The 25932-nt window shown below is 30.0% G+C and overlaps 6 protein-coding genes across 7 annotated transcripts; 2 read left to right on the top strand and 4 right to left on the bottom strand.

Annotated features, from left to right (window-relative positions):
• Positions 1-1322: 1322 nt before the first annotated feature.
• On the bottom strand, positions 1323-7487 carry LOC119669582 (splicing factor 3B subunit 3). Its single transcript, XM_038079574.1, has 9 exons — positions 7335-7487; positions 6844-7088; positions 6245-6610; positions 5528-6002; positions 5131-5465; positions 4061-4368; positions 1922-3893; positions 1524-1556; positions 1323-1338 (listed from the first exon to the last, which is right to left on the bottom strand). Exons 2-7 carry the CDS (start codon positions 7067-7069, stop codon positions 1923-1925), a joined length of 3681 nt encoding a protein of 1226 aa, XP_037935502.1. The 5' UTR covers positions 7070-7088; positions 7335-7487; the 3' UTR covers positions 1323-1338; positions 1524-1556; position 1922.
• A 2288-nt stretch (positions 7488-9775) lies between these two features.
• On the top strand, positions 9776-10817 carry LOC119668264 (THUMP domain-containing protein 1 homolog). Its single transcript, XM_038077717.1, has one exon. The coding sequence runs from the start codon at positions 9864-9866 to the stop codon at positions 10728-10730; it is 867 nt and encodes a 288-aa protein (XP_037933645.1). The 5' UTR covers positions 9776-9863; the 3' UTR covers positions 10731-10817.
• Positions 10818-10879: 62 nt separating this feature from the next.
• Positions 10880-12352, bottom strand: LOC119672688 (peroxisomal membrane protein PMP34). The gene is made up of 3 exons (XM_038083806.1): positions 12046-12352; positions 11930-11990; positions 10880-11864 (listed from the first exon to the last, which is right to left on the bottom strand). The coding sequence occupies exons 1-3, from the start codon at positions 12115-12117 to the stop codon at positions 11035-11037; spliced, it is 963 nt and encodes a 320-aa protein (XP_037939734.1). The 5' UTR covers positions 12118-12352; the 3' UTR covers positions 10880-11034.
• Positions 12353-12524: 172 nt separating this feature from the next.
• On the bottom strand, positions 12525-17554 carry LOC119667060 (claspin). Its single transcript, XM_038076343.1, has 8 exons — positions 16981-17554; positions 16844-16923; positions 16642-16785; positions 16015-16572; positions 13462-14829; positions 13130-13391; positions 12732-13076; positions 12525-12674 (listed from the first exon to the last, which is right to left on the bottom strand). Exons 1-8 carry the CDS (start codon positions 17416-17418, stop codon positions 12552-12554), a joined length of 3318 nt encoding a protein of 1105 aa, XP_037932271.1. The 5' UTR covers positions 17419-17554; the 3' UTR covers positions 12525-12551.
• A 566-nt stretch (positions 17555-18120) lies between these two features.
• Positions 18121-19247, top strand: LOC119667059 (nucleolar protein 12). Its single transcript, XM_038076342.1, has 2 exons — positions 18121-18321; positions 18385-19247. Exons 1-2 carry the CDS (start codon positions 18260-18262, stop codon positions 19088-19090), a joined length of 768 nt encoding a protein of 255 aa, XP_037932270.1. The 5' UTR covers positions 18121-18259; the 3' UTR covers positions 19091-19247.
• A 1605-nt stretch (positions 19248-20852) lies between these two features.
• LOC119671007 (ubiquitin carboxyl-terminal hydrolase 36) lies at positions 20853-25475 on the bottom strand. 2 transcript variants are annotated; one of them, XM_038081497.1, is made up of 5 exons: positions 24721-25475; positions 23247-23995; positions 22361-23165; positions 21327-22300; positions 20853-21254 (listed from the first exon to the last, which is right to left on the bottom strand). In XM_038081497.1, exons 1-5 carry the CDS (start codon positions 25073-25075, stop codon positions 20943-20945), a joined length of 3195 nt encoding a protein of 1064 aa, XP_037937425.1. In that variant the 5' UTR covers positions 25076-25475; the 3' UTR covers positions 20853-20942. The 2 variants fall into 2 exon arrangements, with proteins under 2 accessions (XP_037937425.1, XP_037937418.1); XM_038081490.1 differs by having other exon boundaries at positions 21327-23165.
• Positions 25476-25932: the final 457 nt, after the last annotated feature.

Below are 25932 nucleotides of genomic sequence, written 5' to 3'. Positions count from 1 at the left end.
AAATTTCAACTTTATATAGAAAATTTTTTTTGGCCTTTAGCCAAAAGTAAATTATATAGCCAAAAAATTTTTCAGTTCGGAAACCTCGCTATCTGCCTTAATTTACAATATATAACCATGTAAAACTTTATTCGATTATCTCAAACTCAGTTCGCCTTTTAACATCCACACAGGCGAAGAAAGCTGGACCTACTTCGTTTTATCAAGTCGATCAGAAATGTATATAGTTTATGAAATCACTGCAGTAAAAGTATATTGAGGAACATGAAAAAATTTATTTTTATCTTAACCAATACTTTAAAAACACTTAAATGTTAAAAACATTTGAAAACAGTCAATTATTATAGACCTTGAATATACGCCCATTATTTATATTCATATTTTTTATTGCAACGCACCTATCCTCCTCAACAAGGTTTTGTGAGCAATTGAGTACAATTTTTAAATTCGCTTAAGTTGAAAACCTAATTGAATTTGATTTTTTTTTCCACTTTGTTTTAAAGTTCGCCGGTTTTATTTATTTCAGTCGTATCAAATACACAGGATTGGTTGGTTGTGAATTTCGCTTTGACTTAAGTTCTTACGATACCCACCGACTAACTGAGCCTTTGCTTGGCAGTGTACGTTGTTGCGCTAGTGTTGTCGAAGCAAGTAGCATTTGGTTATCTAAGAAAAATAACGATTTTGTAACTAAAACTGGTTGCTCTTGAAGACGTAATATTATTAAGAGTTGCTCACTTATATAAGTAATCTACATATACTACAGCCCCGCTGCCCCATAACTTCATGATATAATTTAAAGTAAATATGATATACAAATAAAACCAATTTTTGTTAGAACTAATACTCGCATGTTATATTTTTTGTTTAAACGATTAAGAAAGCGATAAATACAGATTATTTTGTTTAAATATACAATTTTATTTGTTTAACTTAAAATAATGGGCAGTCAGTCGTGAGTGGTTGTATTTTTTTTAACCTAAGGATAAATTAAATTTTTCATAAAATCTGAAAATATAAAAAATAAAAAATTAATCTTCATAAGGGTAAAATAGCTGTAACATATTACTATGAAAAACATTAAGATCAGTAAAGTAAAATTATATCAAAATATATTCATAAGTCTAACATATTTAAAAATATCATCATTAATGTATATTATATAGTCAATAAAAAAAAATGCAGTTATTTTTATTATGATTTATTATGAGAAATGTATTTACCTTATATTCAGCTTACATCTATTATTTCAATGGATGTAGAGTAATAAAGATGTGTTCTACAATTAAAATAAGTAAATGTTTCGTATATCGAATTGGACATATATCGAAGTGATCACTGAAATTAAAACATTATTGTTAGTATTTGTAAAACTATAGAAAGCAAAAATAATAGTTAATAATTTAATCAGTTTGTAGATTTACACTAATCAATTATTTTCATAGGTGTCCCAAGGTAAATTAATAATCATCACGTACATATATTACATTATTTATTTTTCAAATAAAATTAAACTTTCTTACCTCTGTCTTGTAATGTATCCATGTGTGTTTCACCTAAAAATAAACAAAACATAAAAAAAATTATTTATTGAATAATATAAAGTTATATTAATTAATTAATAACTTTAACTTATTTACTACAACCCAAATTTTTAAAGATATATTGAATAATTTAAAGAGAATGGCAGTAATTGATATCGCTAAGTTTTTCAATTAAAAAAATTAGCTACGAGATATTGTCTTGTAAGCAAAAAATTAATTTTATGTATATATTACGATTGCAGTAAATTAGATGTTATATCAGAGATTTTGGAATTAGTCAAATCATTTTATTCATATTCTAACATATGTGACATTCGAAAATTTATCATCATTTGTAGATTTAAGTTTATTACAAAAAACGTGTTGAAAATACTAACCTTAGAAGGCGTAACGTGTTCGTATATCTTCCAGTTTTTTGCAAATCTGATTTGGTGTCCTAAACATATCCGCAGCAATACTTTTTTGCTTAGCAGGATCGATTGATAAATACTGTTCACATAAATCTCCATCCAAAACATTTTTTACTGTATAGTATGCACTACGATAACTCAAATGATCGCGACCACATATTGGTGGATTCTCATTTCGCATATGCATTTCCAAGTGTTGGAAAAAGTCATAATCTTCACGACTTGTAAAAGGTACAAATGCTCCCACTGTTCCACTCAGTGTAGCATAAATAAGTGCCTCAGATCCCCCAGGAATAAGAGTTGCTTTCTGCAGAGACATGATAATCTCACCAACGTGAAAGGAGCAAATATTTTCAGACTTTTGAGAAGCTCCGGATAGTAAACCTCGATCCCAAAGCGATTTTGTTCCAGTTGGGTCTTCGTCTACATCGTCTGTTACAGAATGCGGTAAACGTTGAATACTCATATTGCCAAATTTATCAGCAATTGCAATAGTATCATAATCAAGTAGAGTTGTTGCAGTAACCCAACGTGGATGGGTGTCATCGGCAAAAATAATCAGTTGATTCTCTGCTCTACGATAACGAATAAAAAAAACAGATTCTTGCACATCAGATACATATATGCGATGTCCCATTGATTGAATATTAACTATTTGATAAGGAATATGTTTATTTTCACATTTTCTCAAAAGTTTTTTCTTTCCCAAATCATATATACGCAATATGCGTCCGCAACCGGCTAATAGACGACCTTGAAATCCACATAATGCTCCTGGTATTTCTTCAACTTCAGTACGATGTAAAAATTCCAGGGCAGAGCATGTAGGGTCAATTTTATAGATATCAATGAAACCACCATTAGAAATTCGTGGATTCAATTGTAGTTCTTTAGCAATTCCAACAGCCAAATAATATCGACCATCGGCAGCTATACTAAATTTAAGAATGGTCATAGATACAATGGCTTCATTCTGAATTATAGGTATTTTAAACAGAGTTTGACCCTGAATGGGCTCTAATCCTCGAATCTGAGAAGCCCATAAACCAACACCTGCTTTTGGAGCTGAAAACACCTCTTCTGGTAGAACTTCATTTATAAAAGCATTTGCCATTTCGTTAGCTAGTTCTCTTTCCTCATCTCCGGCTGCATTTCTCATTTCTTCAGCCATTTGCTGTTTCCTTGCTGTTTTTGTTTCTTCAGTGTAGGCATTATGATCTGTTTCTGCAATTATTATGCGTCCAGTATCTGGATGTATAACAAATGTACGTGGTGTATATTCGAGAGGATATGCCATCTGATTAAATACTGCTCCTAACTTTTCTAGTGCCAGAATTCGTAGGGTATTTGTCGATATCGCAACGATACCTTCATTACATTGTTCACTTGAAAATCCCGAAGCGAATTCGAGAGTTTCATAGGATAATGGAGTTAAGTGAAATCTACTTTGATGATAATAAGAAAGCCATGTTCGACTTGACATTGCCAACACTGCTTCAGAACCTTGCATTCTTATACGGAAAAGTTTAACTGGACGTGAACCCAAATATCTAGTGCGTGTGTCCGATAAATCTCCGGATACTGGATCTAATACAGTTCGCAACAATACACCATTGCTAAGTCCAATATTTAAATAAATCGTGGCTTTTGTAGGAGCGCTAGCTCGTTCCACATTTTCTTCGTTCACAGTATTTGCTGTACTTTCAGTATGTCCCATTTCAACCAAACAAAGTGATTCAGCCGGGGATGGCAAAGCTTGCATAGAGCAAGGTGAAAGACAGTCGTTAGGATCAAGTGATATAATTCGTACAGTATTATCAGCAAGACCAACAGCAAGGAACCATGAACGCTGTTCACCTTCCGGAACTGTTCCTAATGCCATGCACATAATTTCAGATGGCATTTCTGATCTTTCAGTGTATTCATTCAGTTCTCCAGTCTAAAAGAAAAATTTGCGCATTAAAGGAGAGCAAATTTTAACAACTATAAATTTTTTTCAAATTAAATCAGTACTGCAGGACACTATGTGCCATCAACACGATTTTTCAACTTTGTGTTTTTATCATCATTATGTAGTTTACTTATACATTTTAAATTTATACTTACTGCGTCCATTTCAAAGCACACTAGTTCCCTTCCCGATAAAGTGATAACTACTTGGCGTTGGTTTACTGCACATTTAGTAATAGATTTCTTTCCTGGTGCTTTCCATTCATTTACACGTTTATCTGATCTGATATGCCGAATACCATCTGGATATACTTGGACCAAGGCATCATCGCCTAAGGACGAACAACTAAGAGTTGGAGTTGTTCCTAGAAAGCCACTGTCTGTTACTTCTTCCACAGTTTCTCCGATGCTTAACACCAATGTTGCATTCACAAATGAAACAATGATGTACGCATCATATTCATCTGCAATGCATAACAAACGTAAACCAATAGATTATTTTTTAGACGATAATAACAAATCATAAGAAGTAATTATATTGGATTAATAGTGGCAATAAACAATTCAGTCAACAAATCTTAATCATATAAGTTCAGCTGAAACACGGTTGAATAAAATCATCACTGCAGTTAATTGCCAATATTAATAGTTAATAAGTGTTACTTATATCAGTGTTAATACTCTAAATTAATAAAGAACAGTAGTTTAAGTTGCAGCATATCTTGATGTGCCCACATTAAAAGTAGGTAAGATATGCTTAAATTTATGTATATCAATGTATCTTTTCAGCTTAACCTGATTATTTTTTGATTAAATTGTTGCCTTACCCATATTTGAAGGAATTTGAAGTAAAATAATTATTTAAAACTGTTTCTTGAAATAATTTGTGTTGTGTTGAAACACTATTATTGACCCTGCATACTCTTCATGAGCATATATGATCAAATAAAATTATTTCATTCATTTTTTTTTTCAAACTGTCAATTGGACGGCACTACAGCACAAGAGTTTAACCTCCTGAAATTAAAAAGAACTGGTGTTTGATTTCGTAATTTCAACTTTTCTTCTTGAATTTAATTACACAAAAATGCATCAACATCACCAGTTGATATTTGAACAAATTTTACAAATATAGGCATAGCCTAAACATGTTCATTTGATTTTCAACAAATGAATTTGTTTACGCTCTAAAATATTTTAATATTATGTATTTAAAATTTACTAACCGTCTACTCGTTTCTTAACTGTCCATACGGCATTAGGATTGCCAGGTAATTCAGAAACTGCCATTTCAGATACTTCTAATCCATGCCGTAAAACTCTCATACTAGATCGGGAGCCACGTCCGCAAAGTAAGTATAATTGTGGTGTATCTTCATTGGCCAAATCAGCAACTTGTGAAGCAATAATTGGTGCGAACGATGGCAATTCATCAACCATTACTAAATTTTTTAGTTGGCGAGGTGCGAAAAAAAATGTTTCACCTTCCTCCAATGGCATTGCAGAACTGAATTCTGGTTCTTCATCGTCATCACCTAGATGCGCAATCTGATATAAGTAACTGTAAAATAATTTCATTGTTCTATAAAAAGCTCCTAAAAATATAAGATAAAAATAACATACTGATTGCCAAATTCGGCTGCAACAAACAGAAAACCAGTTTTTAAAACACACATAGATATTGCTGGTGGAACAGTATCGAAGTACTTCAATTTGATTTCAGAAACAACGTCATCGTCAGTTTCCAAAGTTACTTTAAATATATCTCCTTGTTCTGTTTGCACTAAAAAGAAATACATACTTTTTGTGCGATGAGTTGCAGAACAAATAAAAATCATGCCCCGTTCTGGATCATCTAAATCGTTTCTGCGTCGAGGTATGGGACAACGGATATCGTGCTGATCACCAAGGTTTTTATATGTTAAATAGTTTTCAGAGCAAATTAATACTCCCGATGGACCGTCATTGCCACCAGGAACAGAAATTAAAAAATTTGCATGTTCTTCCAACGGTTCAGAATATTTTCGCACCACGTGATTTAGACCCAAGTCCAATTCGTAAAATGTTAATGTCTGCTGTGTGCGCTGTGTAGCTTCGCCTATTAACGAAATGATGTAATTATTTACAAAGTACATTGTTAGAAGCACTTTATTTAGTTGTTAACTACATATCAGTGAAGTACTTGCAACTTTTTTAATCAAATACCAATGGTTCAGAAGTTAAGTATATTTTAATTTAGCACAATTTATGATCTAAGCAAATGAGTCAAATCGTTTTGCTTCAGATTGCTTTTGTGCAAGCAAGTTAAAATGCTTATAGCTAAATAACAATTATACACACCTGTGGGATCATTATCAGCTTCCTCGTAATCAATTTCTAAGCAAGCGAATAGAGGATTATCGAATCCAACATCAACCCCAACCATATGATATGTTAGTGTATTTGATTTATGAGCCTCTAACGGTGATGAGATTGTTAGTCGGGCTTGAGGATCTCTATTCAAAAGGTAAACCAACTTCTGCTTTTCAATAGCACCTAACATAACAGCACGTCCTTTTGGGTCTATTGCAAAGTATTGACCGGGGACGATTCGACGGCATCCCGACTTGCCAAAAGTTTCTTTTTGGATATTTTCAAAAGCATTTTTGGTTGGGTTATACTCTAATATTACTATTCGACCGGAATCAGAACCGACAACTATATAATCTAAAATAATAAGAAATGTTTGTCAGTAAAAAATATATACGATGTGATGCTAAAAAATTAAAAATGTTTCCCAAAGTTTCAGTTCGATATAATATGATAATTACACCAAATGCGACGTTAAGAAAGTTTTATTTAGCACCAATTATTATTCATCAAGATTTCTTTCTTAACAGATAACCTCAAAAGTTTTTAGTGCAAAATTTATTAATTATACATTTGTCAGAAGAACTTACCTTTTGTACCACCAGTTAAACGGAAAGCCATAAGAGCGCGAATGCATCCGAATATTTCAGTAGATAAAATTGTATGAACTTTCCCTGTATTAGGATCCGGTCGCACCAACTCTAATGATTTTCCACGTGATATAAGAACTTCTTGCTGTTTGCCACCAGAGAAGTTGCCGTGGACGGCACTTGTAATGCCGGTGGCTTTCTGAAGAGTTAAGTTGTACAAATACATCCTAATTACCGTTTCATATCTAAAACCAAAGTTTTTATTTAAGATTCTAAAACTGATATAAAATTAATTATAGTTGTACTGTACGGAATTCCATGGCAACAGTAATAGAAATCGTGTTACCTAACGATGCTATTGTACAGAAAATACTCTAGCACGCAATACAGACGACCAAAGTGTATATATTCCTACAACTCTGGAGATACACCGTGCAGATTTTTGTAAATAATATACCTATATTCACAAATTAAAAAGATCTATATTTTACCTTTTAAAGACTATTCCGTTTTTAAATTAATATATTAAGCGATGATTTCGGATATTAAATCCGGCATCAATTTTAGATTACAGCAACGACGTCAAATGTGTTAGCGATTGTGACCACCTACCCTTGCGACATCTAACGAAATGAGAGAGTGTTCGCCATTGATAAAGTTTGAAGAAAAATATAAAGCATTGCCAGTAATAAATTTTATTTATCTTAACATCTGCATCTATCTTTTGCATCCGCATCCAGGCGGCTACAGCCATATTTTTTCAACTTAAGGGTTGCATGTTAATTTATAGTTCCAATGTCAAAAAATAATTGATAAATGATTTCCTATAGCAAATTTTGATTTCACCGCCGTGATCAAAATATTGCGTACAAATTTTATATTTTAATTTGAATAACTATTGAAAAACTATGGGTAAAATCAACAGGCTTATCCAGATTCTGACTTAAACATATAGCTGCATATTTTTAAGGTATTTACACAGTATCTCTGACTTAAAAATCAGCCTAATATAATATTTACATTCATTGAATCGTACAAATGATAGCAAAAGAAAATATGCAACGTGTACGCCTAAATACAAGGCAATGAACAATGAAAAATAAATTAATAAATTAAAAAATATTGATCAATTAGAAAAATAAAGACAAAATAATAAATTGTACATTACTTTTAAGTGTAAAACTAAAAATTGTTTTTTTTTACGTTTTCTGCTCAGATAGAAAAAGTAGTATTACAAATTAGCAACTTTAAGCGACAACTTGTTGTTTTTTAGCACCCTTAAAAGCTGTCAAAAGCACCTTGACATGAATGCTACATAAGACACGTGTCGCTTGAAAATTAACACGTAAAGCAAAAATAACATTCGTAAAAATAAGCCCACTTTTCTGAAAGTATTTAACGAATAAGCCACTCGCACCACAATGGTACCAAATCTTAAAATTGATCTATTGTGGATGATTTTTGAAAGAAAATAGAAAATCCCAATCACATGACAGTGCATTTTGTTTATTATTCATAATTGTTGCTGGTGTTGAGGTAATTTAAATACTTTAAAAAAGTAATTTTTTAATAATATTTGTGAAAACAGGTTAGTAATTGTGAAGAAGTCTTTCATTAACTATTTATTAAGGAATTCATAATTTCTGCATTACGTACATTAAACAATGAAATGCATGAATCAATATAATATACAGTCGTTATAATAAAAACAAAAACTTTTAAGACAATTGCAAGAAAAATAAAATAGTGTTAAATACTGCTCCTTTAGCATAACTTGAAATATCAGAAATTTGAAAATTATACGAACGAATTTATTGACGGTCTCGTATTGACTTCTGAAGAGCTGGAGCTATCAATAATATCAAGTATTTAGTCAATGTGGCACTCTATTTGTATCGTCCCTATTTCACTATCATGGATTTTCTCTGTTATCATGAATAGAGCTTAAAAAAATGTGTAATGTTATATAAATTCAAATGCAATATAAAATACTCACCTTAACTTATTTGTGTCATTCATTTTACATATTTTTTCATAAAAAAACTTTTTTTATAAAATTATCTGCAGGTATTTTGCATTTACACATATTTATCAACTGCAAATTTGTTTAAAATTTTTTTACTTGTCTTATGTTTATTGATTTTGGCAGTGATGCCAAGTTATTAATAAGCAACCAGAAGTTGTTCTATTGGAGCATTCATGTCAAAAGAACACAAAAGAAAATAATTAAAAGCAAATAATTTGTTCTAAAATTTAGAATTACAGGTTTCATTGTCCTGTATCAAATAGGACGTGTGAGAGTTAGGCTCAGTTGATGCTAAACCAAATGGGAATTTTTTTGGGATTTTTTGCACTGCACACATTTAGCCATTTATCAACACGTACCGACACATCACTACATTATCGGCACAACTTAGAATTTCCCTCATTTAGAACGCAACTTAGCCTAACTCGCACAGGACCATAGTATGTATAAAAAGAATAATTGTAATATTTCTTTTGATTGTAATTGTTACACATATATAAATGTAATAAATACTTAAAATGTGAAAATGTTAACGTAATAAATGTTAGGGATTTTAGTGCTAGCTATTATTGCGTAACGTTAAAGTACGTTCAACTTTTAGCTTTAAACTTATCATAGTTTATAACAGAAAAAACGAAGACCGATTTAAACAAAACACATAAGAAAACCATATGACAGAAATATGTAATTATATTTCTAGGCAATATGATGCAAACTGTAAAACAATGATATATTAAAAAAAGTATTATATGCTTTATTATAGCACTTTAATAAAAGACGTTGTTTATAATATGTATAAATAATTACATGAACATAATAAACAGTATTTAATAATAGATTTGTTTCCTTTAAAATTAAAAGTTGGTAAAATCACAGAAAAAATGTATTTTCTTTAAGAAAACAGTGTAATCTCTGTTGCAATAATTTATTCTATGGTTGCCAAAGTGACATTAGTTGTATTCCAAACTCAATTTTTTACAATAAAGTTTATATTATGGGTGACGAGCCATCAAATAAAAAACTTAAAGTATCATCAAATAACTTTAAGCATTATTTTAAAAACCAGAAGAAGAAATACTGCTTGGAGATAGGTTCACGTGGCTTTTTAGCCACCTGCAATTTTAAAACAAAGGAGTGTATTAGAGAGTGTTATAATATTCTAAATCATTATGCAGACGAATTATATGGTACTGAAGATGGTGTAAAATTGAATGAGGATGAACAAAGCGAAAAAATTGGAGATGATATTGCAGATTGCCTACAGAAAGAAATATCCGTTACAAAAGATAAGGACCAACAACAAAAAAGATGTCGATTTCAAGCAGTTGATACAGGTGCTTCGAATTGCATATTTATACGTACAACAGTCGCAAATCCGATAGAATTGGGTGCCCATATTGCTATGGATTTAAAAGAAAAAGGAGCTCAAAAGTGCCGTTTTTTACAACGTCTCGTTCCAATTGAAATCGTATGCCGTGCAAACTTGAAAGATATTTTAAGCGCCGCCGGCAAGTTATTTGATAAGTATTTTTTGAAAGAAAGCTGTACATTTGCCATAAGTTTCAATCGACGATTTAATAATTCTATTGATCGGGACGAGACTATAAGGGAGCTGGCAGTATTAATTCAATCTAAAAACGCTAAAAACCAAGTCGACCTGAAGTTCGCCTTAAAAACTGTTATTGTCGAAATCATTAAAGGTCTTTGCTGTCTTTCAGTTATCGAAAATTATTACAAGCTCAGGAAGTATAATTTAATTGAGTTAACCAAATTATCTGAAAATGTAAATTCTGAAGAGCATACCTCCATTGACTCCAATAACATTAAAGAAAGTACAAATGAATCCGTTTCAACTGTTTGACAATATTATACGTTTTTACATAAATGATGTAGGTGTTAAATAAAAATAAATTCAAAAGAATATTTTCTTAAAAAAACTTTTATTTTTTACAAATAGCGAAATGTACTAAATAAATATGAAATAAAAAAATATAATTTAAATGTTTAATTCAAGAAAAAGAACTCAATAACCAACTGGAACGATTAATACATAATACTTTACTTAAATCTTAATCACAAAACACAGAAAATCACTAATCCTAACTAGTAAATAGAGCCTATCAAAAGAAATTTGGTTTATTTATCTCTAAAACTTCACGTAAGTTTCAGTTAACAGTATTTGGGGTTCTTTTTAGTAACGTTCCGACTAGCATGGCAATTTTTTCATAAGCAGTAAACATCAATGCAGCTGTAAGAACTGTTTGTAATATTTTTGCTTCAAGGCCTCTAAAGAGTCCCTTAAAACCTTGGAATTTTAATATGCTTATCATCATTTCTATCATGCCTATGTCTTTGGCTTTAGCAGATAATTTATCTTCGCTGGATTTGCTTGTGCGATGTCGTTGCTTAGTTTGTACTAATTGAAGAGGATAAGTTAAAACTGTTGCAAATGCTTTTGCTAATGCACCAATAATAAAATAACCAAAACTAGAAATTTCGTTTCCCGTGAAAGAAACCACATTACGTTTAAGCATTTCATACATCATAAATTGAAGTGCGGGATTTGATACAAGTATAAGTGATGGGACTGTACCGGACCATAATCCACGTACTCCTTCGGTTCTAGCAATGTATTGTAATCCACTAAAAAGACTTGTATAAAACTTATTAACTTCGCTTGATGTTCCCGCAATATCACGCATACGTAATCTCGTATTCACTACCCAAAAAGGGGTTGTTGTAAGAACATTAATTATTCCTGCTACAGACCCAAGTAAAAGATCTAGAAGTGCACTTTGCTTAGATTTACTATTGGATTCTACAGCAATTGCCTTCAGGCAATGAAATGTGTAAAAATACACAAAGTTTGATATACATAAACTTTGTAGAACGGGTGCCAATCCCCTATATAAAGATCGCACTCCTTCATTAAGTATTATTTCTTTAAGAACTTTAACAGTACTACGCGCTTCACCATTTTTTTCAGGGTCTTCAACTGAAAGCAAAATATATTTATGATTATGAACTTTGCACTTTAATTTGTTATTTGATATTTCTTACGTTGTAGTCGTGATCGTACGGTGTCTAGTGGATAAAACGTAGACATTGCTATACATCCTCCCTGCAAAAATAAAATTTACTATTTTAATTTTAATGAAATGGACTTTGGAACTTACTGCAGCACCAGATACTGCATGGATCCAAGACTCATAACTAAAAACATGGCTTAGTTTAGATTGGACTGTCATGTTTTGTTATCGATTTCAGAAAATAATTGTAATATTTAGATGTTTTTGTAATTTTTAATTATACTTCTATATATTGTATTCCTTTCAAATAGTTGTGATAAGAGCACTTTAACCTGCAGAGCACTATCTACTAACAATCGCGTTGATTATCTAAAATTACTTAACTCCAAACAAGAACTACTTTTTTTGATATAAAAATTAATGTTACGAAGGGAGCCGGCGTAAATAAATTGATATGCTGCCATTTTTAAAAACCAAATGTTGCCACATATTTTGATTATTGTTCATTCAAATATTTATACAATGTTTCCAGAGTACATAAATTTTCAGGTACATTTTCACATTAATAAGTTATTTACAATTAAAAGCAAATTTCGTTTTTAAAGTAATTATTTAATTCTATTAAAATCGATTAAAATTTATTATGTACATATTTACTGTAGTAGTTGATCGATAAAACATTTTTCTCTCCGTGGTTTTTTATGTGGTCTTTTCATAAAGTTAATACCATTTTCATTGCTATTGTTTAATAAATCATTAGCTTTTCGCTTCAAATTCTTAAAATAAAGAAATAATCGGTTATTTTCGATGATGTTTGTTTATATTATATTTACCTCATGCTCCTCTTCTGTCAGTGTGGCAAAAACAAAATTTTTAGGCTTTACAGTGGTTATTGAAACAGACCCGCCTCCCTCAACATCATTACGACTTTTTGTGCCTTTTATAATCTTATTTAAGGTTTCATCATCTCGTATTAAGAATGAACCTCTGGACGGTTTATTGTGTGTTTTAGTGACTTTGGGTATCAAAAAATGAGTCTCATCTTTGATCATTTTAGGTAAAGTCTCGTTTTTAATTTTAATTATATTAATTTTTTTTGTAGTACTTAAAGGTTGATTTTCGTTTGATTTTGTAATATTAGTAAGTGAACAGTTTAAAAATTGTGTCGTGGATGATTCCTTAAATTGATATATACTTAATATTGTTTTATATATATTATATGAATACTAACCTCATTAATACCATGTTGCTTTAAAACTTGTTCTCTTTCAAATCGAATTTTTCGCCACGCATGCTCGTCGTTTTCATCATCGTCACTTATATTTCTATCAGCTGACGTTTGATTCTGATTTGCATCTTCTAAACCGAAGCCACGTTCAGCATTTTTCCAACGAAATTGGCGCTGCCGCCCAACTCCGCTATCTTCTTCATCCTCAAACAGCATATCTTGTATTTTGCGAACCTCTTTAATGTCATCATCAAGCATCTTACGACTAAATTAAAATGAAAAATAAATTAAAAATAAATTTTTTTCTATGCAATATATACAAAATTTGTACTTACGCATGTATCTGACCCAATTCAGTCTGAAGCTTTTCACCATCAAAATCATCTTCATCACCAAGTTCAATGTCATATTTATTCATATTTGTTTCATCCTCATCTGCACTTCCCCAATCTGACTCCGAAAGTTCCGCTTCGTTTTCAAAAAACTTTTCTGTTTGTTTCAAGCGTTGATCTTTTGACATCTCTACTACTATTTCATTTTCTTCAGAATCGTAGTCTATAAATGTGTCAGGATACGCTTCATTTTCGACTTGATCTTCATCTACTTCAACATCAGAATCCTCTTCGTCAGAAAATCCTAATTTCATCTCTCTTTTCTTAAGACTCTTAGAAAGTTTTCTTACATTTTTTTTCTTTTCTGATAATATTATTACATTTTCTTCATCAGAAGGCACATGAAGTGTTTGTGGTTTGCAGTCTTTCTCTACTGATGTTTTAATTTTAGTTTCATTCAAATTTTGAATTATTATTTGTTTTTCCACATCAGATGCACTGGAATTCAGATGTAGAAAATCTTCGGCTTCTTCATTTTTATGATTATTTTGAGTATCAGGATCCTGTGAAATCAAAGCTTGATTTGAAGTTTGAGTTACACCAAATTGCCCTGAACACAATCCGATTAATTCATCAATTTCCTCATCTGCGTTAATGTGAGTATTATTATCATCATTCAACAATTTTGCCATGGTTTTAGATGATATCGCATCTGGATTGTTGTAAATGTTGATTTCATCTTCAGAGTCATCTTCAAATTTTTGAATAATTCGAGTAAGCTTTATAGGGTTAGAATTTTTACTTTCGTTAAATTGTATTGTTTCCTGTTCATCTTTACTTTCATTCTCATTTTCATCCTCATCTTCATATTCATCACTATCTTCATTTTCATCATTATTTTCATCTTCATCATTATCTATGTCATCATCCGCATCATAATCATAGTTGCTTATAATATTTTCCTCATCATCATTATCAATTGCAATAGAAGTTTCTTCATCATCAAAATCTGATTCGCATTTTTCATCTTTGTTTTCATCCACATTATAATCGCAGGCTTTTGTAAAATTTTCATCATCATCATTTTCAATTAAAAGGGAAGTTTCTTCATCATCAAAATCTGCTTCGCAATTTTTACCTCTGGTTTCCTCGAAGTTATCTTCAACATCATTATGATTACTTAATTCTTTTTGTTCATTTTCATGTTTCTTTTTGATGTCTTCCAAACGTTTTTTCTTAATCACATTTTTTAAATTCTCTTTAAGTTTAAATAGTGCAGCCCCAGGTTTTTGTTCCTTATTTGATACGAAATCATCTTGAGTCTTAATGTTTGCTTTAGTGCATTCCGTTTCATTTTCGTTTAATGATATACTAAACAAAATAAATTAGAGCACAGAAAAATTAATTATGTTTAATTGACCTGTCTTGAATTATTTACATAAAATAAAATAAAAAAGTAAACCTGTAAGTAATTTTTTTTTGTTAATTCGCTTGTCGTCCTTCAATTAAAAAGTATAATTTAAGCTAATATTAATTATTATTAGAAAAGTTACTTAAAAAACCTATATATAATACAAGAAGGTATTCGGTTGAGTTTTGTTTAACCATTTTTGACACACAAAGGCATATCGCGGCCAAATTACTTCTTTTTCACTTTTAATGCTCCGTATTTAATTAAATTCCGGTACGATGAAAGATGACTCATTCGTAACAACCCAAATTCTGTCATGGATTACTTTACGAGTTTACTATATATTTTAACTTATGGTTTCAATAATATTTTAAAATTATTAGGGATCTAACGACATTACTTTATGATGTTCAGTAATTACGATGTCAAGTTATTGATTAGTCTTAACTGACTTTATAGCTGCGCTTACAGTTGCGCCCTCCTTTAATTGAAAAGTAAGAAACAAATAATAAAAACTTTATAGTCGTATATGGACGACTTTTCGAGAAAAAATTGCACAAAGCATATAGATTGAATAATTTCTATTTTATCTCACCAGGGAATACTCAAGAATTGGGCAAACTGGATAAAAAAATATCAAAGTAATTAACAGGTTTAAGCTTTTTGAAACAAGAAAGTGCTAGCTAAAATTGAGTAAAGTTAATATATTATAAGTAGCGGACAACATTGAAATTTATGGCAAAGGAATTACATTAAAACTAATTCTACATCATTTAAATATTATTATCAAAACAATATACTAAGTATACTAAGCTAATAAAAATTATAATATTATTATTCATCATAATTTTTCTAAAAACTAATATCACCGTTTTTGTACAAAAGATACACTAATTATTCTTTAGAAAGTTACTAGATTTTATCAAGTGAAGTGTTTTTGATACGATACTATAAACATCATAGTTTTGAATTGTGGGCACGATAGTTCTAACAAATTTAAAACGTAATTTATTGCTAAATTTTGCATTTGTCACATTATTGTTTAACTGATTTACTAGGCGATTATCACCATGATGAGTATAAATAGTGAACAGAAGTATAGTATATTAAAAATTAAGTAATATCATAACATTGAAATTTCTTACTTTGGTTGTCCAGTTGATTTCTTAATGCATGATTTATTTGTAAGAAGCAGTTTTTGTAGTAAATGGTCAGCTTTTGTTGGTCTTTTGGTATATGTGGTCCCAGTATCAAAGTCAATTAACATACTTGAATCTCCCTTTAAAGTAGGACTCTCGGTAATTTTATTTTCCAATATTAAACGTTTGATACCATTAAGTGATCTTGAACACTTCTTAGTTGTATCTGATGATTTTAATATATTAACATCTTGCAAATCAATTCTAGGCAATTCAATTACTTCGGTGATTCTTGGCTTCACTGTCAAAGCAATATCTGTTAATGTTTCTGATGTATTGACTATCGAATTTGTATCCTTGTTAAAACAAACTGTGTGAAACGTGTCTATCGTTTGTTCACTTTTATTTATTGTTGGATCATCTGATTTAAAATTTTTCTCAGCTTCTTCAACAGATAATTCACAACACTTTTCGGGTGATTTTATATCGTATTTTTCTTCTTCACAATCTGATTCAGACTTAAAAAATGTACTTGCTTCTTTAGCGCGCTCCTCCATTAATATACTATTATAAATACGTGAAATATGTTTATGCACATGTATTTAAATTTTATGTATTTTAATTAAAACTTACGCATAGTCTCTAAGCTCTTCAGGTGGCATTTTTAAATTTTTGAATAACTTAACAGAATTTACAACCTGTTGGGAAGTGTTTGAATTGCTGCGTCTCTTTAAAAATTCATCCAGCGTATGTTTTTTTGGTTTATGATAAGGAATACTTTTGAAAAATATTTTATTATTGTTGTTTATTGTAATTTATTTTACTTTTTTCCCACCTTATATGCGCTTCTCGATGCAAACGTTGTTGTTCACTCTGTATAGCTTTTATTTCATCCAATGCTGCTTTGGCAGAAATCTATAAAAAAAATTTTAAACCGATTTCAAAATATTAACAAAAAGGTTCTACACTCACTCTCATTTTTTTATTTTTTTCTGTTTCATGATTGTCGACATTAATATTATTATTTTCATTTTTATCAGTTAAGCGTGTATCATTCGGAGAATCAGAATGTGATTGATTTAATGTGTCTAAAATTTGATCACATTGAGTACTATCATTACTAGCTTCTGAATCGGAATCGATTAAAGTTAATATTCTACTTTTCACTTTTGGTTTACTAATTTCATCCAATGTCATTGTATCCTCACTTTCTCGCAATTCTATATTTTGTGGGCTGTTCTGAATTCTCTGTTCATCAGTTTCAGCAAAGTGATGGACATTTTTTACATTATTTTTGTCTTCCGCCAGTTCCTCGCTTTTGTCGTCTTCTGAATCTGATAAAAGTAAACTTTGCGCACCAAGCAAGTCTTCATTAGATAAGTCCTGCTTTTCCTCTTCAACTTGATCCATTTCTTTTGTTATAATTTAACTTTTAAGGCACTTAAAACAAAACATTCGCAAATGTAAATAATAAAATCTTAAGAGCGTTGGCGCGAAATTACTGCATACGTCAGAAACTGGTGGTATAATCAGATGATTGTAGGAATTGTTCGCATGCATGAAAGATTTTTGACTAAACATAAAGGAGTGGTTTCAATGAATGGCAGAAAAACAAATTGTAATTATATGGTTATGCACATCAATCGTATTTATATTACAAGTATCAAATTTTAATTTTCTTTTTCTGCATTGAATGAGTTTATTTTATGTTTTATATATGTGATTGTTTTTAATATATAAATTAATTTATTTGTATATTTATTTTGTTTTCAGTAGTTGTGAAGCATCATGGTGGCACAATTAATCAAACGCAACAAAGAAGAGCAAGGAAATTTCGCTTGTACTTTATTAAACAAGACTTGACGCTAGGTCAGCTCGGTTCCGTTGTATTTTTACAAAAAGAAATAAACATAAAATTTTATTGAGTACCCGATCACATATGAATACTCACAATATTTTTTTTTACAGATTGTACGTAGAGCTCTCAATTAATTTATGATGTGTATTGCTTCTTATTTATAAAATGATTGGAACAGTGCGTTTACAATATCGTAATTAGTATGTGCTTATTATTATTACAATCATTGTTTTTCATACAAAATGTATACAAAAATGCGTAAATAAAGTTTGAAAATTGTGAGTGTAAACATAGTATAAGAAAAATGCGATTAGTTTGAAAAATACTTCAAAAAGGTGGTAATATCAAAATACATCAACACGTGAATCTGTCAAGTCTATTAAAGTTCGTAAAATGCCAAACAATAAGAAGTCAAGTGCGAAAAAAGAAATAGTTTTCGATCCTAAAAAAAGAAGGTTGTATCTGTTATGAAAATATAGATACATATGTCTTAAATAGTTTGTTTTTTTTTTTTGTAGAGAATTCCTTACTGGATTTCAAAAACGTAAAAATGAACGCCGAAAAAAGGCTAAAGATCAGTTGATGCAACACCTCAAGGAAGAACGCAGAAGAATCCGGCAAGAGGTAAAGGATGGCGTTAAACACTTAAAAAAAAGTTTTGAACCACTGCGTGAGCTTACAGAAGAGGACAAAGTATATGAATCCGATTATGAGGATGCCAGTGTTAAAATAGTAGAGTTGTCAACTAATGACTTAGCCAATCAAAATAATTTCATAGGGTCAAACACTTTTAACGAGAATACGGAAGTAAACGAATCCACAGATAGTGAAGTTGATTGTAATATTGATAATGATATTAATTGCATCCCCGGTATGGAATTGAATTGTAAATCTACAAAAAATTCTGAACAAAATAACAAGGAAAATGGAAAATCACATAAAACTGAAAAAGTAAATTTCGATAGTTTTAAATCAAAAAAAGATTTGGATCGTTTAATAAAAAACAAAACCCTTAAGAAACTACATAAAAGCAAAGCTTTTAAACGTAAGGAAAATTTTGATAAAAAAGCAAACCAAAAAAAGGTTAAACGAAATAAAATTAATACAATAAAAAGTTTACCCAAGCACTTACAAAAAACCAAAAAGTTTGAGCAGAATCGTTATCGAAAAGGTCGTTTAATCACCAAAAAGGATCGCAAAAGCAGAGCACGAAATGAAAAATAAGAAATAACATAAACCCGCGAAATAATTAATCCAAACAATTATTGCATTGTATTAAGTTATATTATTAATTTCTTAGATTTATAAGAAATCATTTCAATACATACTACTTTTGTCAATTTTTATAATGGTGTCGCGGTAATAAAAAATGCAAATCTGTAATTAACACTATAAAAATATATTAAAGTTAAAAATAAATTTTTATTTTTAAGAATAATGTTTTTAAAAATTTGGTTTTAATATATTCCTTTATCATTTCGCTTTCACAACAGAATGATGAATCTAAAAAATGATTAGAAATAAAAGGTTAAAAAATAGTTGATATAAACCCAGTATCCCTCGAATGAAAAACCATTAAATATTTTTTTTAAAATATGTACACTTGCATTTAATTAGACACAATTTATTTTGAATGTAGTGTATTGTCCGAACAAATTGAACCAAAAATTGAAGCATGTATCGAATTCAAAAAAAAAATTTTTAGCTGAATTAATATTAATCATAGTTTTAGTAATGCTTGTCTTCAATAATCCTTCTTTTAATTTGATATATGTACAATTTTGTTAATATAATTTATACATGCCTAAGAATTAGTTATATCTTCATTATTGCTTTCATTATTGGTAAAAGAATTTAATATTTTGCTTTACATTACTTAAAACTACTTTGTCATACAAAACAATACAAACTGTTCTTTAAAACATGAATTTGAAAGAAAATAAATAGTTTGCGAAAAATTAAATTAATGGGGTGTAATATTTTAAATGCTAATTTAATATTATATTAAATACAATTATATTTGTCATATAGAATTCCATTAATGCATAATTTTGTTGCTTAACCAAATTTTTGTTGACAGTGAAAAGAAAAATTGATCATTAAATTTTATTTACAAATCTAATAAATATATTTAAATAGTTGAGTTGATATTATATTCCGATTTCAGTTTTTATATGTTAAAAAAGTAACAAATTTCAAATTAACATAATCTCCGGTTTTTACTTTGTTAAGAATACGGCTGGCACCGGAAATAGTCGCTTTTAACCATATTGGTCTTTATAAATAAATTAATTCAATAGAAGTTACCATCGCGTCATGCATTCTCGTATTTCGATTACATATGCCGTTTTAAAAAAGGCTTCAATTGCGGTAAGAATTAAACAAAGCTGAATCATAATTCGAGGCTCTTCCTTTTAATGTATAAAAAGATTAAAGTGCTTTTTCAAAATAAGTTTTTTGGAGAATAGTGTTTAATATAAATATATTTAGCAATATGGGTTTCAGAATTTTAGAATTTCAATTTTACCGAATATTATTAAATAATTTAATTTCCATCGGAAATAAAATCGTTTTATTTTCTATGTACAATCTTAAAGCCTAGATAATTAATAATTTATATATTTCATCTGATACGTAATTTCAAATTAAAAATAACATTTTTTTTCAATATCTGAATAGAATAATTAGGTCAAGTCTTCAAAATAAGTTGTCATATATGTATATATAAACGTATTTATATATATTCTTTATATCAACTAATGCGTTGCATTATAGAAATGTTTAAATACAGCAGTTACGCAGATAAAATAATTCTTCATGAATAAATAATTAATAAAAATAACTTAATTCTAATTATATATTAATTCTCCTTAACTTATAAAATACACTCACATAATTGAACATACAACACTGCCATATTTCATACAAAATAACAAGAATTTAACTTTTTTATGCAATTTTTATATAGTGTTTTTCTTCTATTCAAATTAATATATGTATAAGAACAGGCTTCATTTAGGTCGAATTATTATAATTGAGTTGTGGCATAAAAAGAAATATTCTATCCATCGAACTGTTAAGAGCTCCGTCTGTTGTGAATAACATTATTGTTGCGTTGATGCGCACGTTGTGTTTTATCATTGAATTTTGGGAACTTATATTTATTACGTTGAAATTGCCGACGAAAATGGCCGCGATGAAAGCGGTGTGTATGTGACTTCCATCGACGATGGTTTTCATGTTCCTGAAAAGGATTATATCCATCCGTTTTACAATTGCCATTAACTGTTTTTTTAGATTTTATCTTTTTCTGACGACCACGATCCATATCATTGTCTTCATCTTCATTCCAATCTCTTTGCCGTTGGTCACGAAGCTCATGGTTGACCTTTGAGCATAAATACATATAATATATTACTAATTATAATATTTACTTTTAATTACGGAAATTTTATCTTACCTCTTTTTCGATTAATGCTTTTTCTCCACTCCATGTTAGCACGGGCGCACCATAACCGCGATGCGATTGCGAAAGTAGCTCACTAATTGAGGAATTATCACCTGTATCAGCTGTGTACCCGTTGTTAGTCAAATTTGAACGCTTTAAAGATTTATCTGTTGACATTTTCTGTTTTTTTGTTTGTGTTGGTTGATTAATTTTTACTGCGAATGGATTTTTCGGATTTTTAGTAACTTTTTGTTCAACAAGGTTTGTTGAGGCAGTGGTTGAATTTAATGAAGTAACTTGCCAAAATCCTGTTTTGGTTTTGATTACTGGCGGTGACGGTGGTGTAGACTGAGACCTTTTTAATGGCGATCGAGGATATTCTTTAAATATTTCATGTTCCTTATCTGAATCAACTGTATGTGTTGTTGAGGTTACAATGGCTTGTTGCTTCATTCTCTTTATGGAAGTTGGTAAAGTATTATTTTGAATTGGATTATTATGATTATTTTTAAAAATTTCTTCGATTGCATCATTAGCAGTTTTACTTTTGGATTGTGAATTACTACAATTATTTGTATTAATTAAGTTAGGTGTTATGCCATTTCCTAATGATGACACAGATTTTTTTGTTTTACATTCTGTTAAAATTTTAAAATCTTTATAATTATTTTCATGATGGTCATTTATTGAAAGCGATGATGATGAACAACGTTTTATAGCACCAAGTTCACTGTTTACAGATTTATTGAGATGAGTTATTTCAGATACCTGTTCATCATCAGACTCAGATTCATAGGGAACAAGACTTTTATGTAAATTTTTTGGTATTGTTATGGCGGTTGCATTTTTCTTTACATTCCCAATAGATTGTGAGTTTGTTTCAGATATGCCACTATCTGAAAGTTTCGGCATACTTGGCAGTGAAGATTTTGAGCTTAACGCTTTATTTACCATATGAGAAGATGAACTGACTTCATTTTCGTTATCTGAAGAAAATGAAGAGGAACTTTCATGACTATTTGAAAATTTTGAAGCTTCTCCTTTACCTGATGTATTAGATAATGTTGCTTTGGCACATAAAGATTCTTGAAACTTCCAAGATCCTGTATGAAAACCATTTTGCACTTGTGTATTAGCAACACTACCATCACAGTTACTATTTTCTGTTGTGGACGTTACAAAAGTTGTTGATGGGGAAGACGTACTAGTTTTTGTCGCCGCGTAGTTATTTTTGAAATGAATCAGTACCTTACTGTTATTATTAATTTGAATTCCATTTTGTCTATTTATACCAAGTTTTGTTCCACCATTAGTATATGAATAACAGTTCTCCGGTGTTTTATTGATACTTGCATTATTCGAACAATTATTATATCCTAAGCCTGGCAATTGAGGACCAATAATGCGATGGGCGTTATTCGATATGTAACCATTCGTTTTTTTAAGGTTTTCTTTTATATCTCCGTTACTAATTTGAGTACTAGTTACTTGTCGGGGAGTTATACTGTCCAATTCATAAAGTATAATATAGGCGTTTGTATTACACACAGATTGTACATTTATTGGTCGCACAAAACTGTCGTCATAATTATAGTAGACTCCTGATTCAGTAAGTCCTATCGCGGTATAATGACCTCCGTGCTGTGAAGCTCCTAAATGTGTAACCATTGACACCAGTTTGTAAGTGAGTTGTTCACCAGTCGTTTTACGAGATACAAATTTCGATAAATCAAGTTTGGGCTTAAGAGTTATTTGTTTATGTATTTTTGTTCCCAGCATTGAGAAACGTTTTAATTGTACACATAGCGCTATTGGTGCGCGCTCTAATGAAAACTGTTTAGTTGCAGATACCTTTGAAAAAAATCAAAAAATAGAAAATTAATGTTTTTTATTTAAATTCATTAAAATATATATAAGTATTAAGTTTTGTACCTTTTTTTTACAGGATTCGCATTTGTAGCCCATGTCTTCTAGTCGTTCACGTGAAAAGTATCCTTCTAAGGCTTCTTCGATGGTATCAGCTTTGCGAATGTCTAACAGCAAATCTTGAAAGTGTTGAAATGTTACCGACACATGTCCACAGGCCAGACACCGTACAGCAGTTTTCAAATAGCCACCTAAGATTTGATTTAAAGGCGTTGTTTCTTTGCTATATTGATCTAATTCTTTATGATTCCGAAAGCGCGACAAGTAAGATTTTTCCATTGCTTCAACGAGGTAGCGCATAAATTCATGGGCATCTTCCTGTCGACCCATTACTAAATGTTTGCATATTAGCTTAAGTTTTGAATAAACCCGATATGGGCGAATGGCTGATTGATGAGTTTGTGATTCTTGTAGAGTTTTTGCCATTGCACATATTATGCAATTCATATCAGCGGCGTCGCATTCCTCCTGGTGCTCCGTATCGGATAACAGCCAATTCGCCATCGAAGGCAAATGAAAAAGCGCCTGCAGCGTAGAATTAAGATAGCATGTGTTACCAACATTTAACATACCGACTCCAATTTGCCATCTATGCGTTCCGTTTTTCCATCCAACTCTTACATCGTCACGTTGAAAAAGTACTCTCTTGGGTTTAGGCAGCTCAAATACATTGCAATTATATTTATGAATATGGGAATTGCTTCCATTAACATTTCCATCATTATTTGAAGGAATGTGCTGAAACTTTTTTGAGTCTAAAGTTTTAAAAGTAAAAATTGAAGAACAAATTTCTTTTAATAAAACCTTAACAAAAATGTACAGAGAGATAAGAAAAAATTTATAAGTTAGCCAAATGCTGAAATAATGATATGTAGAATTCTTCATGACGGATTTGTCATAACTTTTATCACTATATACGTCGTTTTACACAAGTAATTTGTTAATTTTATTGTATATTAATCATAAATTAGGAAATATTTTTCTTTATCAATAAATAGATTTGGGAAAAAAAAAAAATTTAATATTAAATGTTCATCTTCTTAACGTGTGATAAGAAAATTTATATAAAAAGCTAATAAGATATTTTCTCTGAGAATGTTGCTATTAAATATTTAAAGATATAAAAGCGAAAAAAATACACATATACACAATATTGACAAACATGTGCTTCAGTTGTGTACTTAAATGTATTATATTTTGTATTTGGTTTTTTTCATAACATAACATAAATAATTAAACCATAAATGAGTCGTTTTGTTTGAAATTGAAGCATAATAATATATAAGAGCAAAAAAAATAATCATTTGCTAAGAATTATTAATTTTACAGAGTTCCCTTCTTCATTTACCCACATAACCAACACGTTTTTAAATATATTTTTTAAACATGGCAACTCTTTTTTTGTACGAAAGCATGCCAATATAATAATCATGCACACAGTTATAAACATATATTGAAAAAAATCCTGTTTTGAACTCACCGGTGGCCCCTCCGTTAAGACCATTTTTAATACGTGGGGTAGGAGAAACACTTCCATTATCCATATTAAAGCTTTCGACCATTTGATTTAAAACTGCATATTTATTTTTCAATGGATCCAATATGTTTTCACTATAGTTTTTTATTTCTTCGTATTCTAATGATGAGATAAGTATACGCTTTGTTGATGATATTAACTTACTATGTATATTATCAGCACTTTTAGAGTTTTTCGTTTTTAATGAAGAACTTCCAGGTTTTGAATCATTTAAAGCGACATAACTTCTGCTAAAAGATTCACGTAACGCTGCGTTAACATCATTATAATACGGTTCAAGGATCGCAGAGACGGGCATGGAGGTAGTTAATTTCAGATTATGTGGCGCAATTTTGAAGTTTTGGTAAAACAAAAAACTATTAATCGACGCAAATATTATTTTGCAGAAAAGTAAATATGTTACGAGTAAAGATGAAGATTTAATTGAAATCCGGCTTTCAGTGTCTTAACTTCGTCATACATGGGCAGAGTCCTTATTTCGTATTGTGTAATATTATTTTATTATAACACAATCTTTTAGTAAACATATAAAAATTTTGCTTGCGACGCACATTTATTTGTTTCTATCACTTTTTTGTTTTAATTCTTAACAATTCTTTTTGCAATATTCATTCACTCTGCTTCATGAGAAAAGTGTTAAACCGAATTACCAAACTAATATAAAATGTTTTGGTTTTATATACAAACTAGAATATAAAGTATTTTCTTCCATAAAAACATTTAATACAACAAAATTTTGAAATAAAATATATTTATCGCAATTCCTTTTTCACCGTGCAGCGAAAATTTTATCATCATGCGTTATGGTTTCAAACAGTGTGGAAGAGTGTAAATATAAATTAGTAGTAGTTACAAAATGAATATCAATATTAGAAACAGGTATAAATTTCAAAGTAATATACATAATCATTAGGAAAACATCTATTAACATTTAAATATAATAAATATATGTCTAATTTTTATGTACAGTCTAATATAATATTGTAGTAATATTCATAAGAAAAATAAAGTTCATGTTAGCAACCCTCTTTTTGGAACACGTTTTAGTCTAACATGAAAATATGAGATGAAGTGCACCTTCTTGTGTGGATGTGTTTTTATATTGTGATTAATATAAAAAATGAAAAGTACTTAATAAATATAAATTGTTTGATT

Source organism: Teleopsis dalmanni, chromosome 1 (genome assembly GCF_002237135.1).
Source record: "Teleopsis dalmanni isolate 2A chromosome 1, ASM223713v2, whole genome shotgun sequence".
In the NCBI taxonomy this organism is placed as follows: domain Eukaryota; kingdom Metazoa; phylum Arthropoda; class Insecta; order Diptera; family Diopsidae; genus Teleopsis; species Teleopsis dalmanni.
This window is presented reverse-complemented; position numbering and strand designations above follow the sequence as displayed.

Excerpts from the sequence above, each read along its gene's own strand:
- LOC119669582 (XM_038079574.1), bottom strand. The coding sequence starts at position 7,069 with ATGTATTTGTACAACTTAACTCTTCAGAAAGCCACCGGCATTACAAGT. Across the intron at positions 6,003-6,244 it reads AGCTGATAATGATCCCACAG|GCGAAGCTACACAGCGCACA; the intron begins GTGTGTATAATT and ends TTTCGTTAATAG. Across the intron at positions 3,894-4,060 it reads TGTGCTTTGAAATGGACGCA|ACTGGAGAACTGAATGAATA; the intron begins GTAAGTATAAAT and ends TTTTTCTTTTAG.
- LOC119668264 (XM_038077717.1), top strand. The coding sequence starts at position 9,864 with ATGGGTGACGAGCCATCAAATAAAAAACTTAAAGTATCATCAAATAAC.
- LOC119672688 (XM_038083806.1), bottom strand. The coding sequence starts at position 12,117 with ATGACAGTCCAATCTAAACTAAGCCATGTTTTTAGTTATGAGTCTTGG. Across the intron at positions 11,991-12,045 it reads ATGCAGTATCTGGTGCTGCA|GGAGGATGTATAGCAATGTC; the intron begins GTAAGTTCCAAA and ends TTATTTTTGCAG. Across the intron at positions 11,865-11,929 it reads CGTACGATCACGACTACAAC|TTGAAGACCCTGAAAAAAAT; the intron begins GTAAGAAATATC and ends TTTTGCTTTCAG.
- LOC119667060 (XM_038076343.1), bottom strand. The coding sequence starts at position 17,418 with ATGGATCAAGTTGAAGAGGAAAAGCAGGACTTATCTAATGAAGACTTG. Across the intron at positions 16,924-16,980 it reads AAAAAAATAAAAAAATGAGA|ATTTCTGCCAAAGCAGCATT; the intron begins GTGAGTGTAGAA and ends TTTTTTTTATAG. Across the intron at positions 16,786-16,843 it reads CATCGAGAAGCGCATATAAG|TATTCCTTATCATAAACCAA; the intron begins GTGGGAAAAAAG and ends ATTTTTCAAAAG.
- LOC119667059 (XM_038076342.1), top strand. The coding sequence starts at position 18,260 with ATGCCAAACAATAAGAAGTCAAGTGCGAAAAAAGAAATAGTTTTCGAT. Across the intron at positions 18,322-18,384 it reads TTCGATCCTAAAAAAAGAAG|AGAATTCCTTACTGGATTTC; the intron begins GTTGTATCTGTT and ends TTTTTTTTGTAG.
- LOC119671007 (XM_038081490.1), bottom strand. The coding sequence starts at position 25,075 with ATGCCCGTCTCTGCGATCCTTGAACCGTATTATAATGATGTTAACGCA. Across the intron at positions 23,996-24,720 it reads TCTTAACGGAGGGGCCACCG|ACTCAAAAAAGTTTCAGCAC; the intron begins GTGAGTTCAAAA and ends TTAAAACTTTAG. Across the intron at positions 21,255-21,326 it reads AAGCATTAATCGAAAAAGAG|GTCAACCATGAGCTTCGTGA; the intron begins GTAAGATAAAAT and ends TTATGCTCAAAG.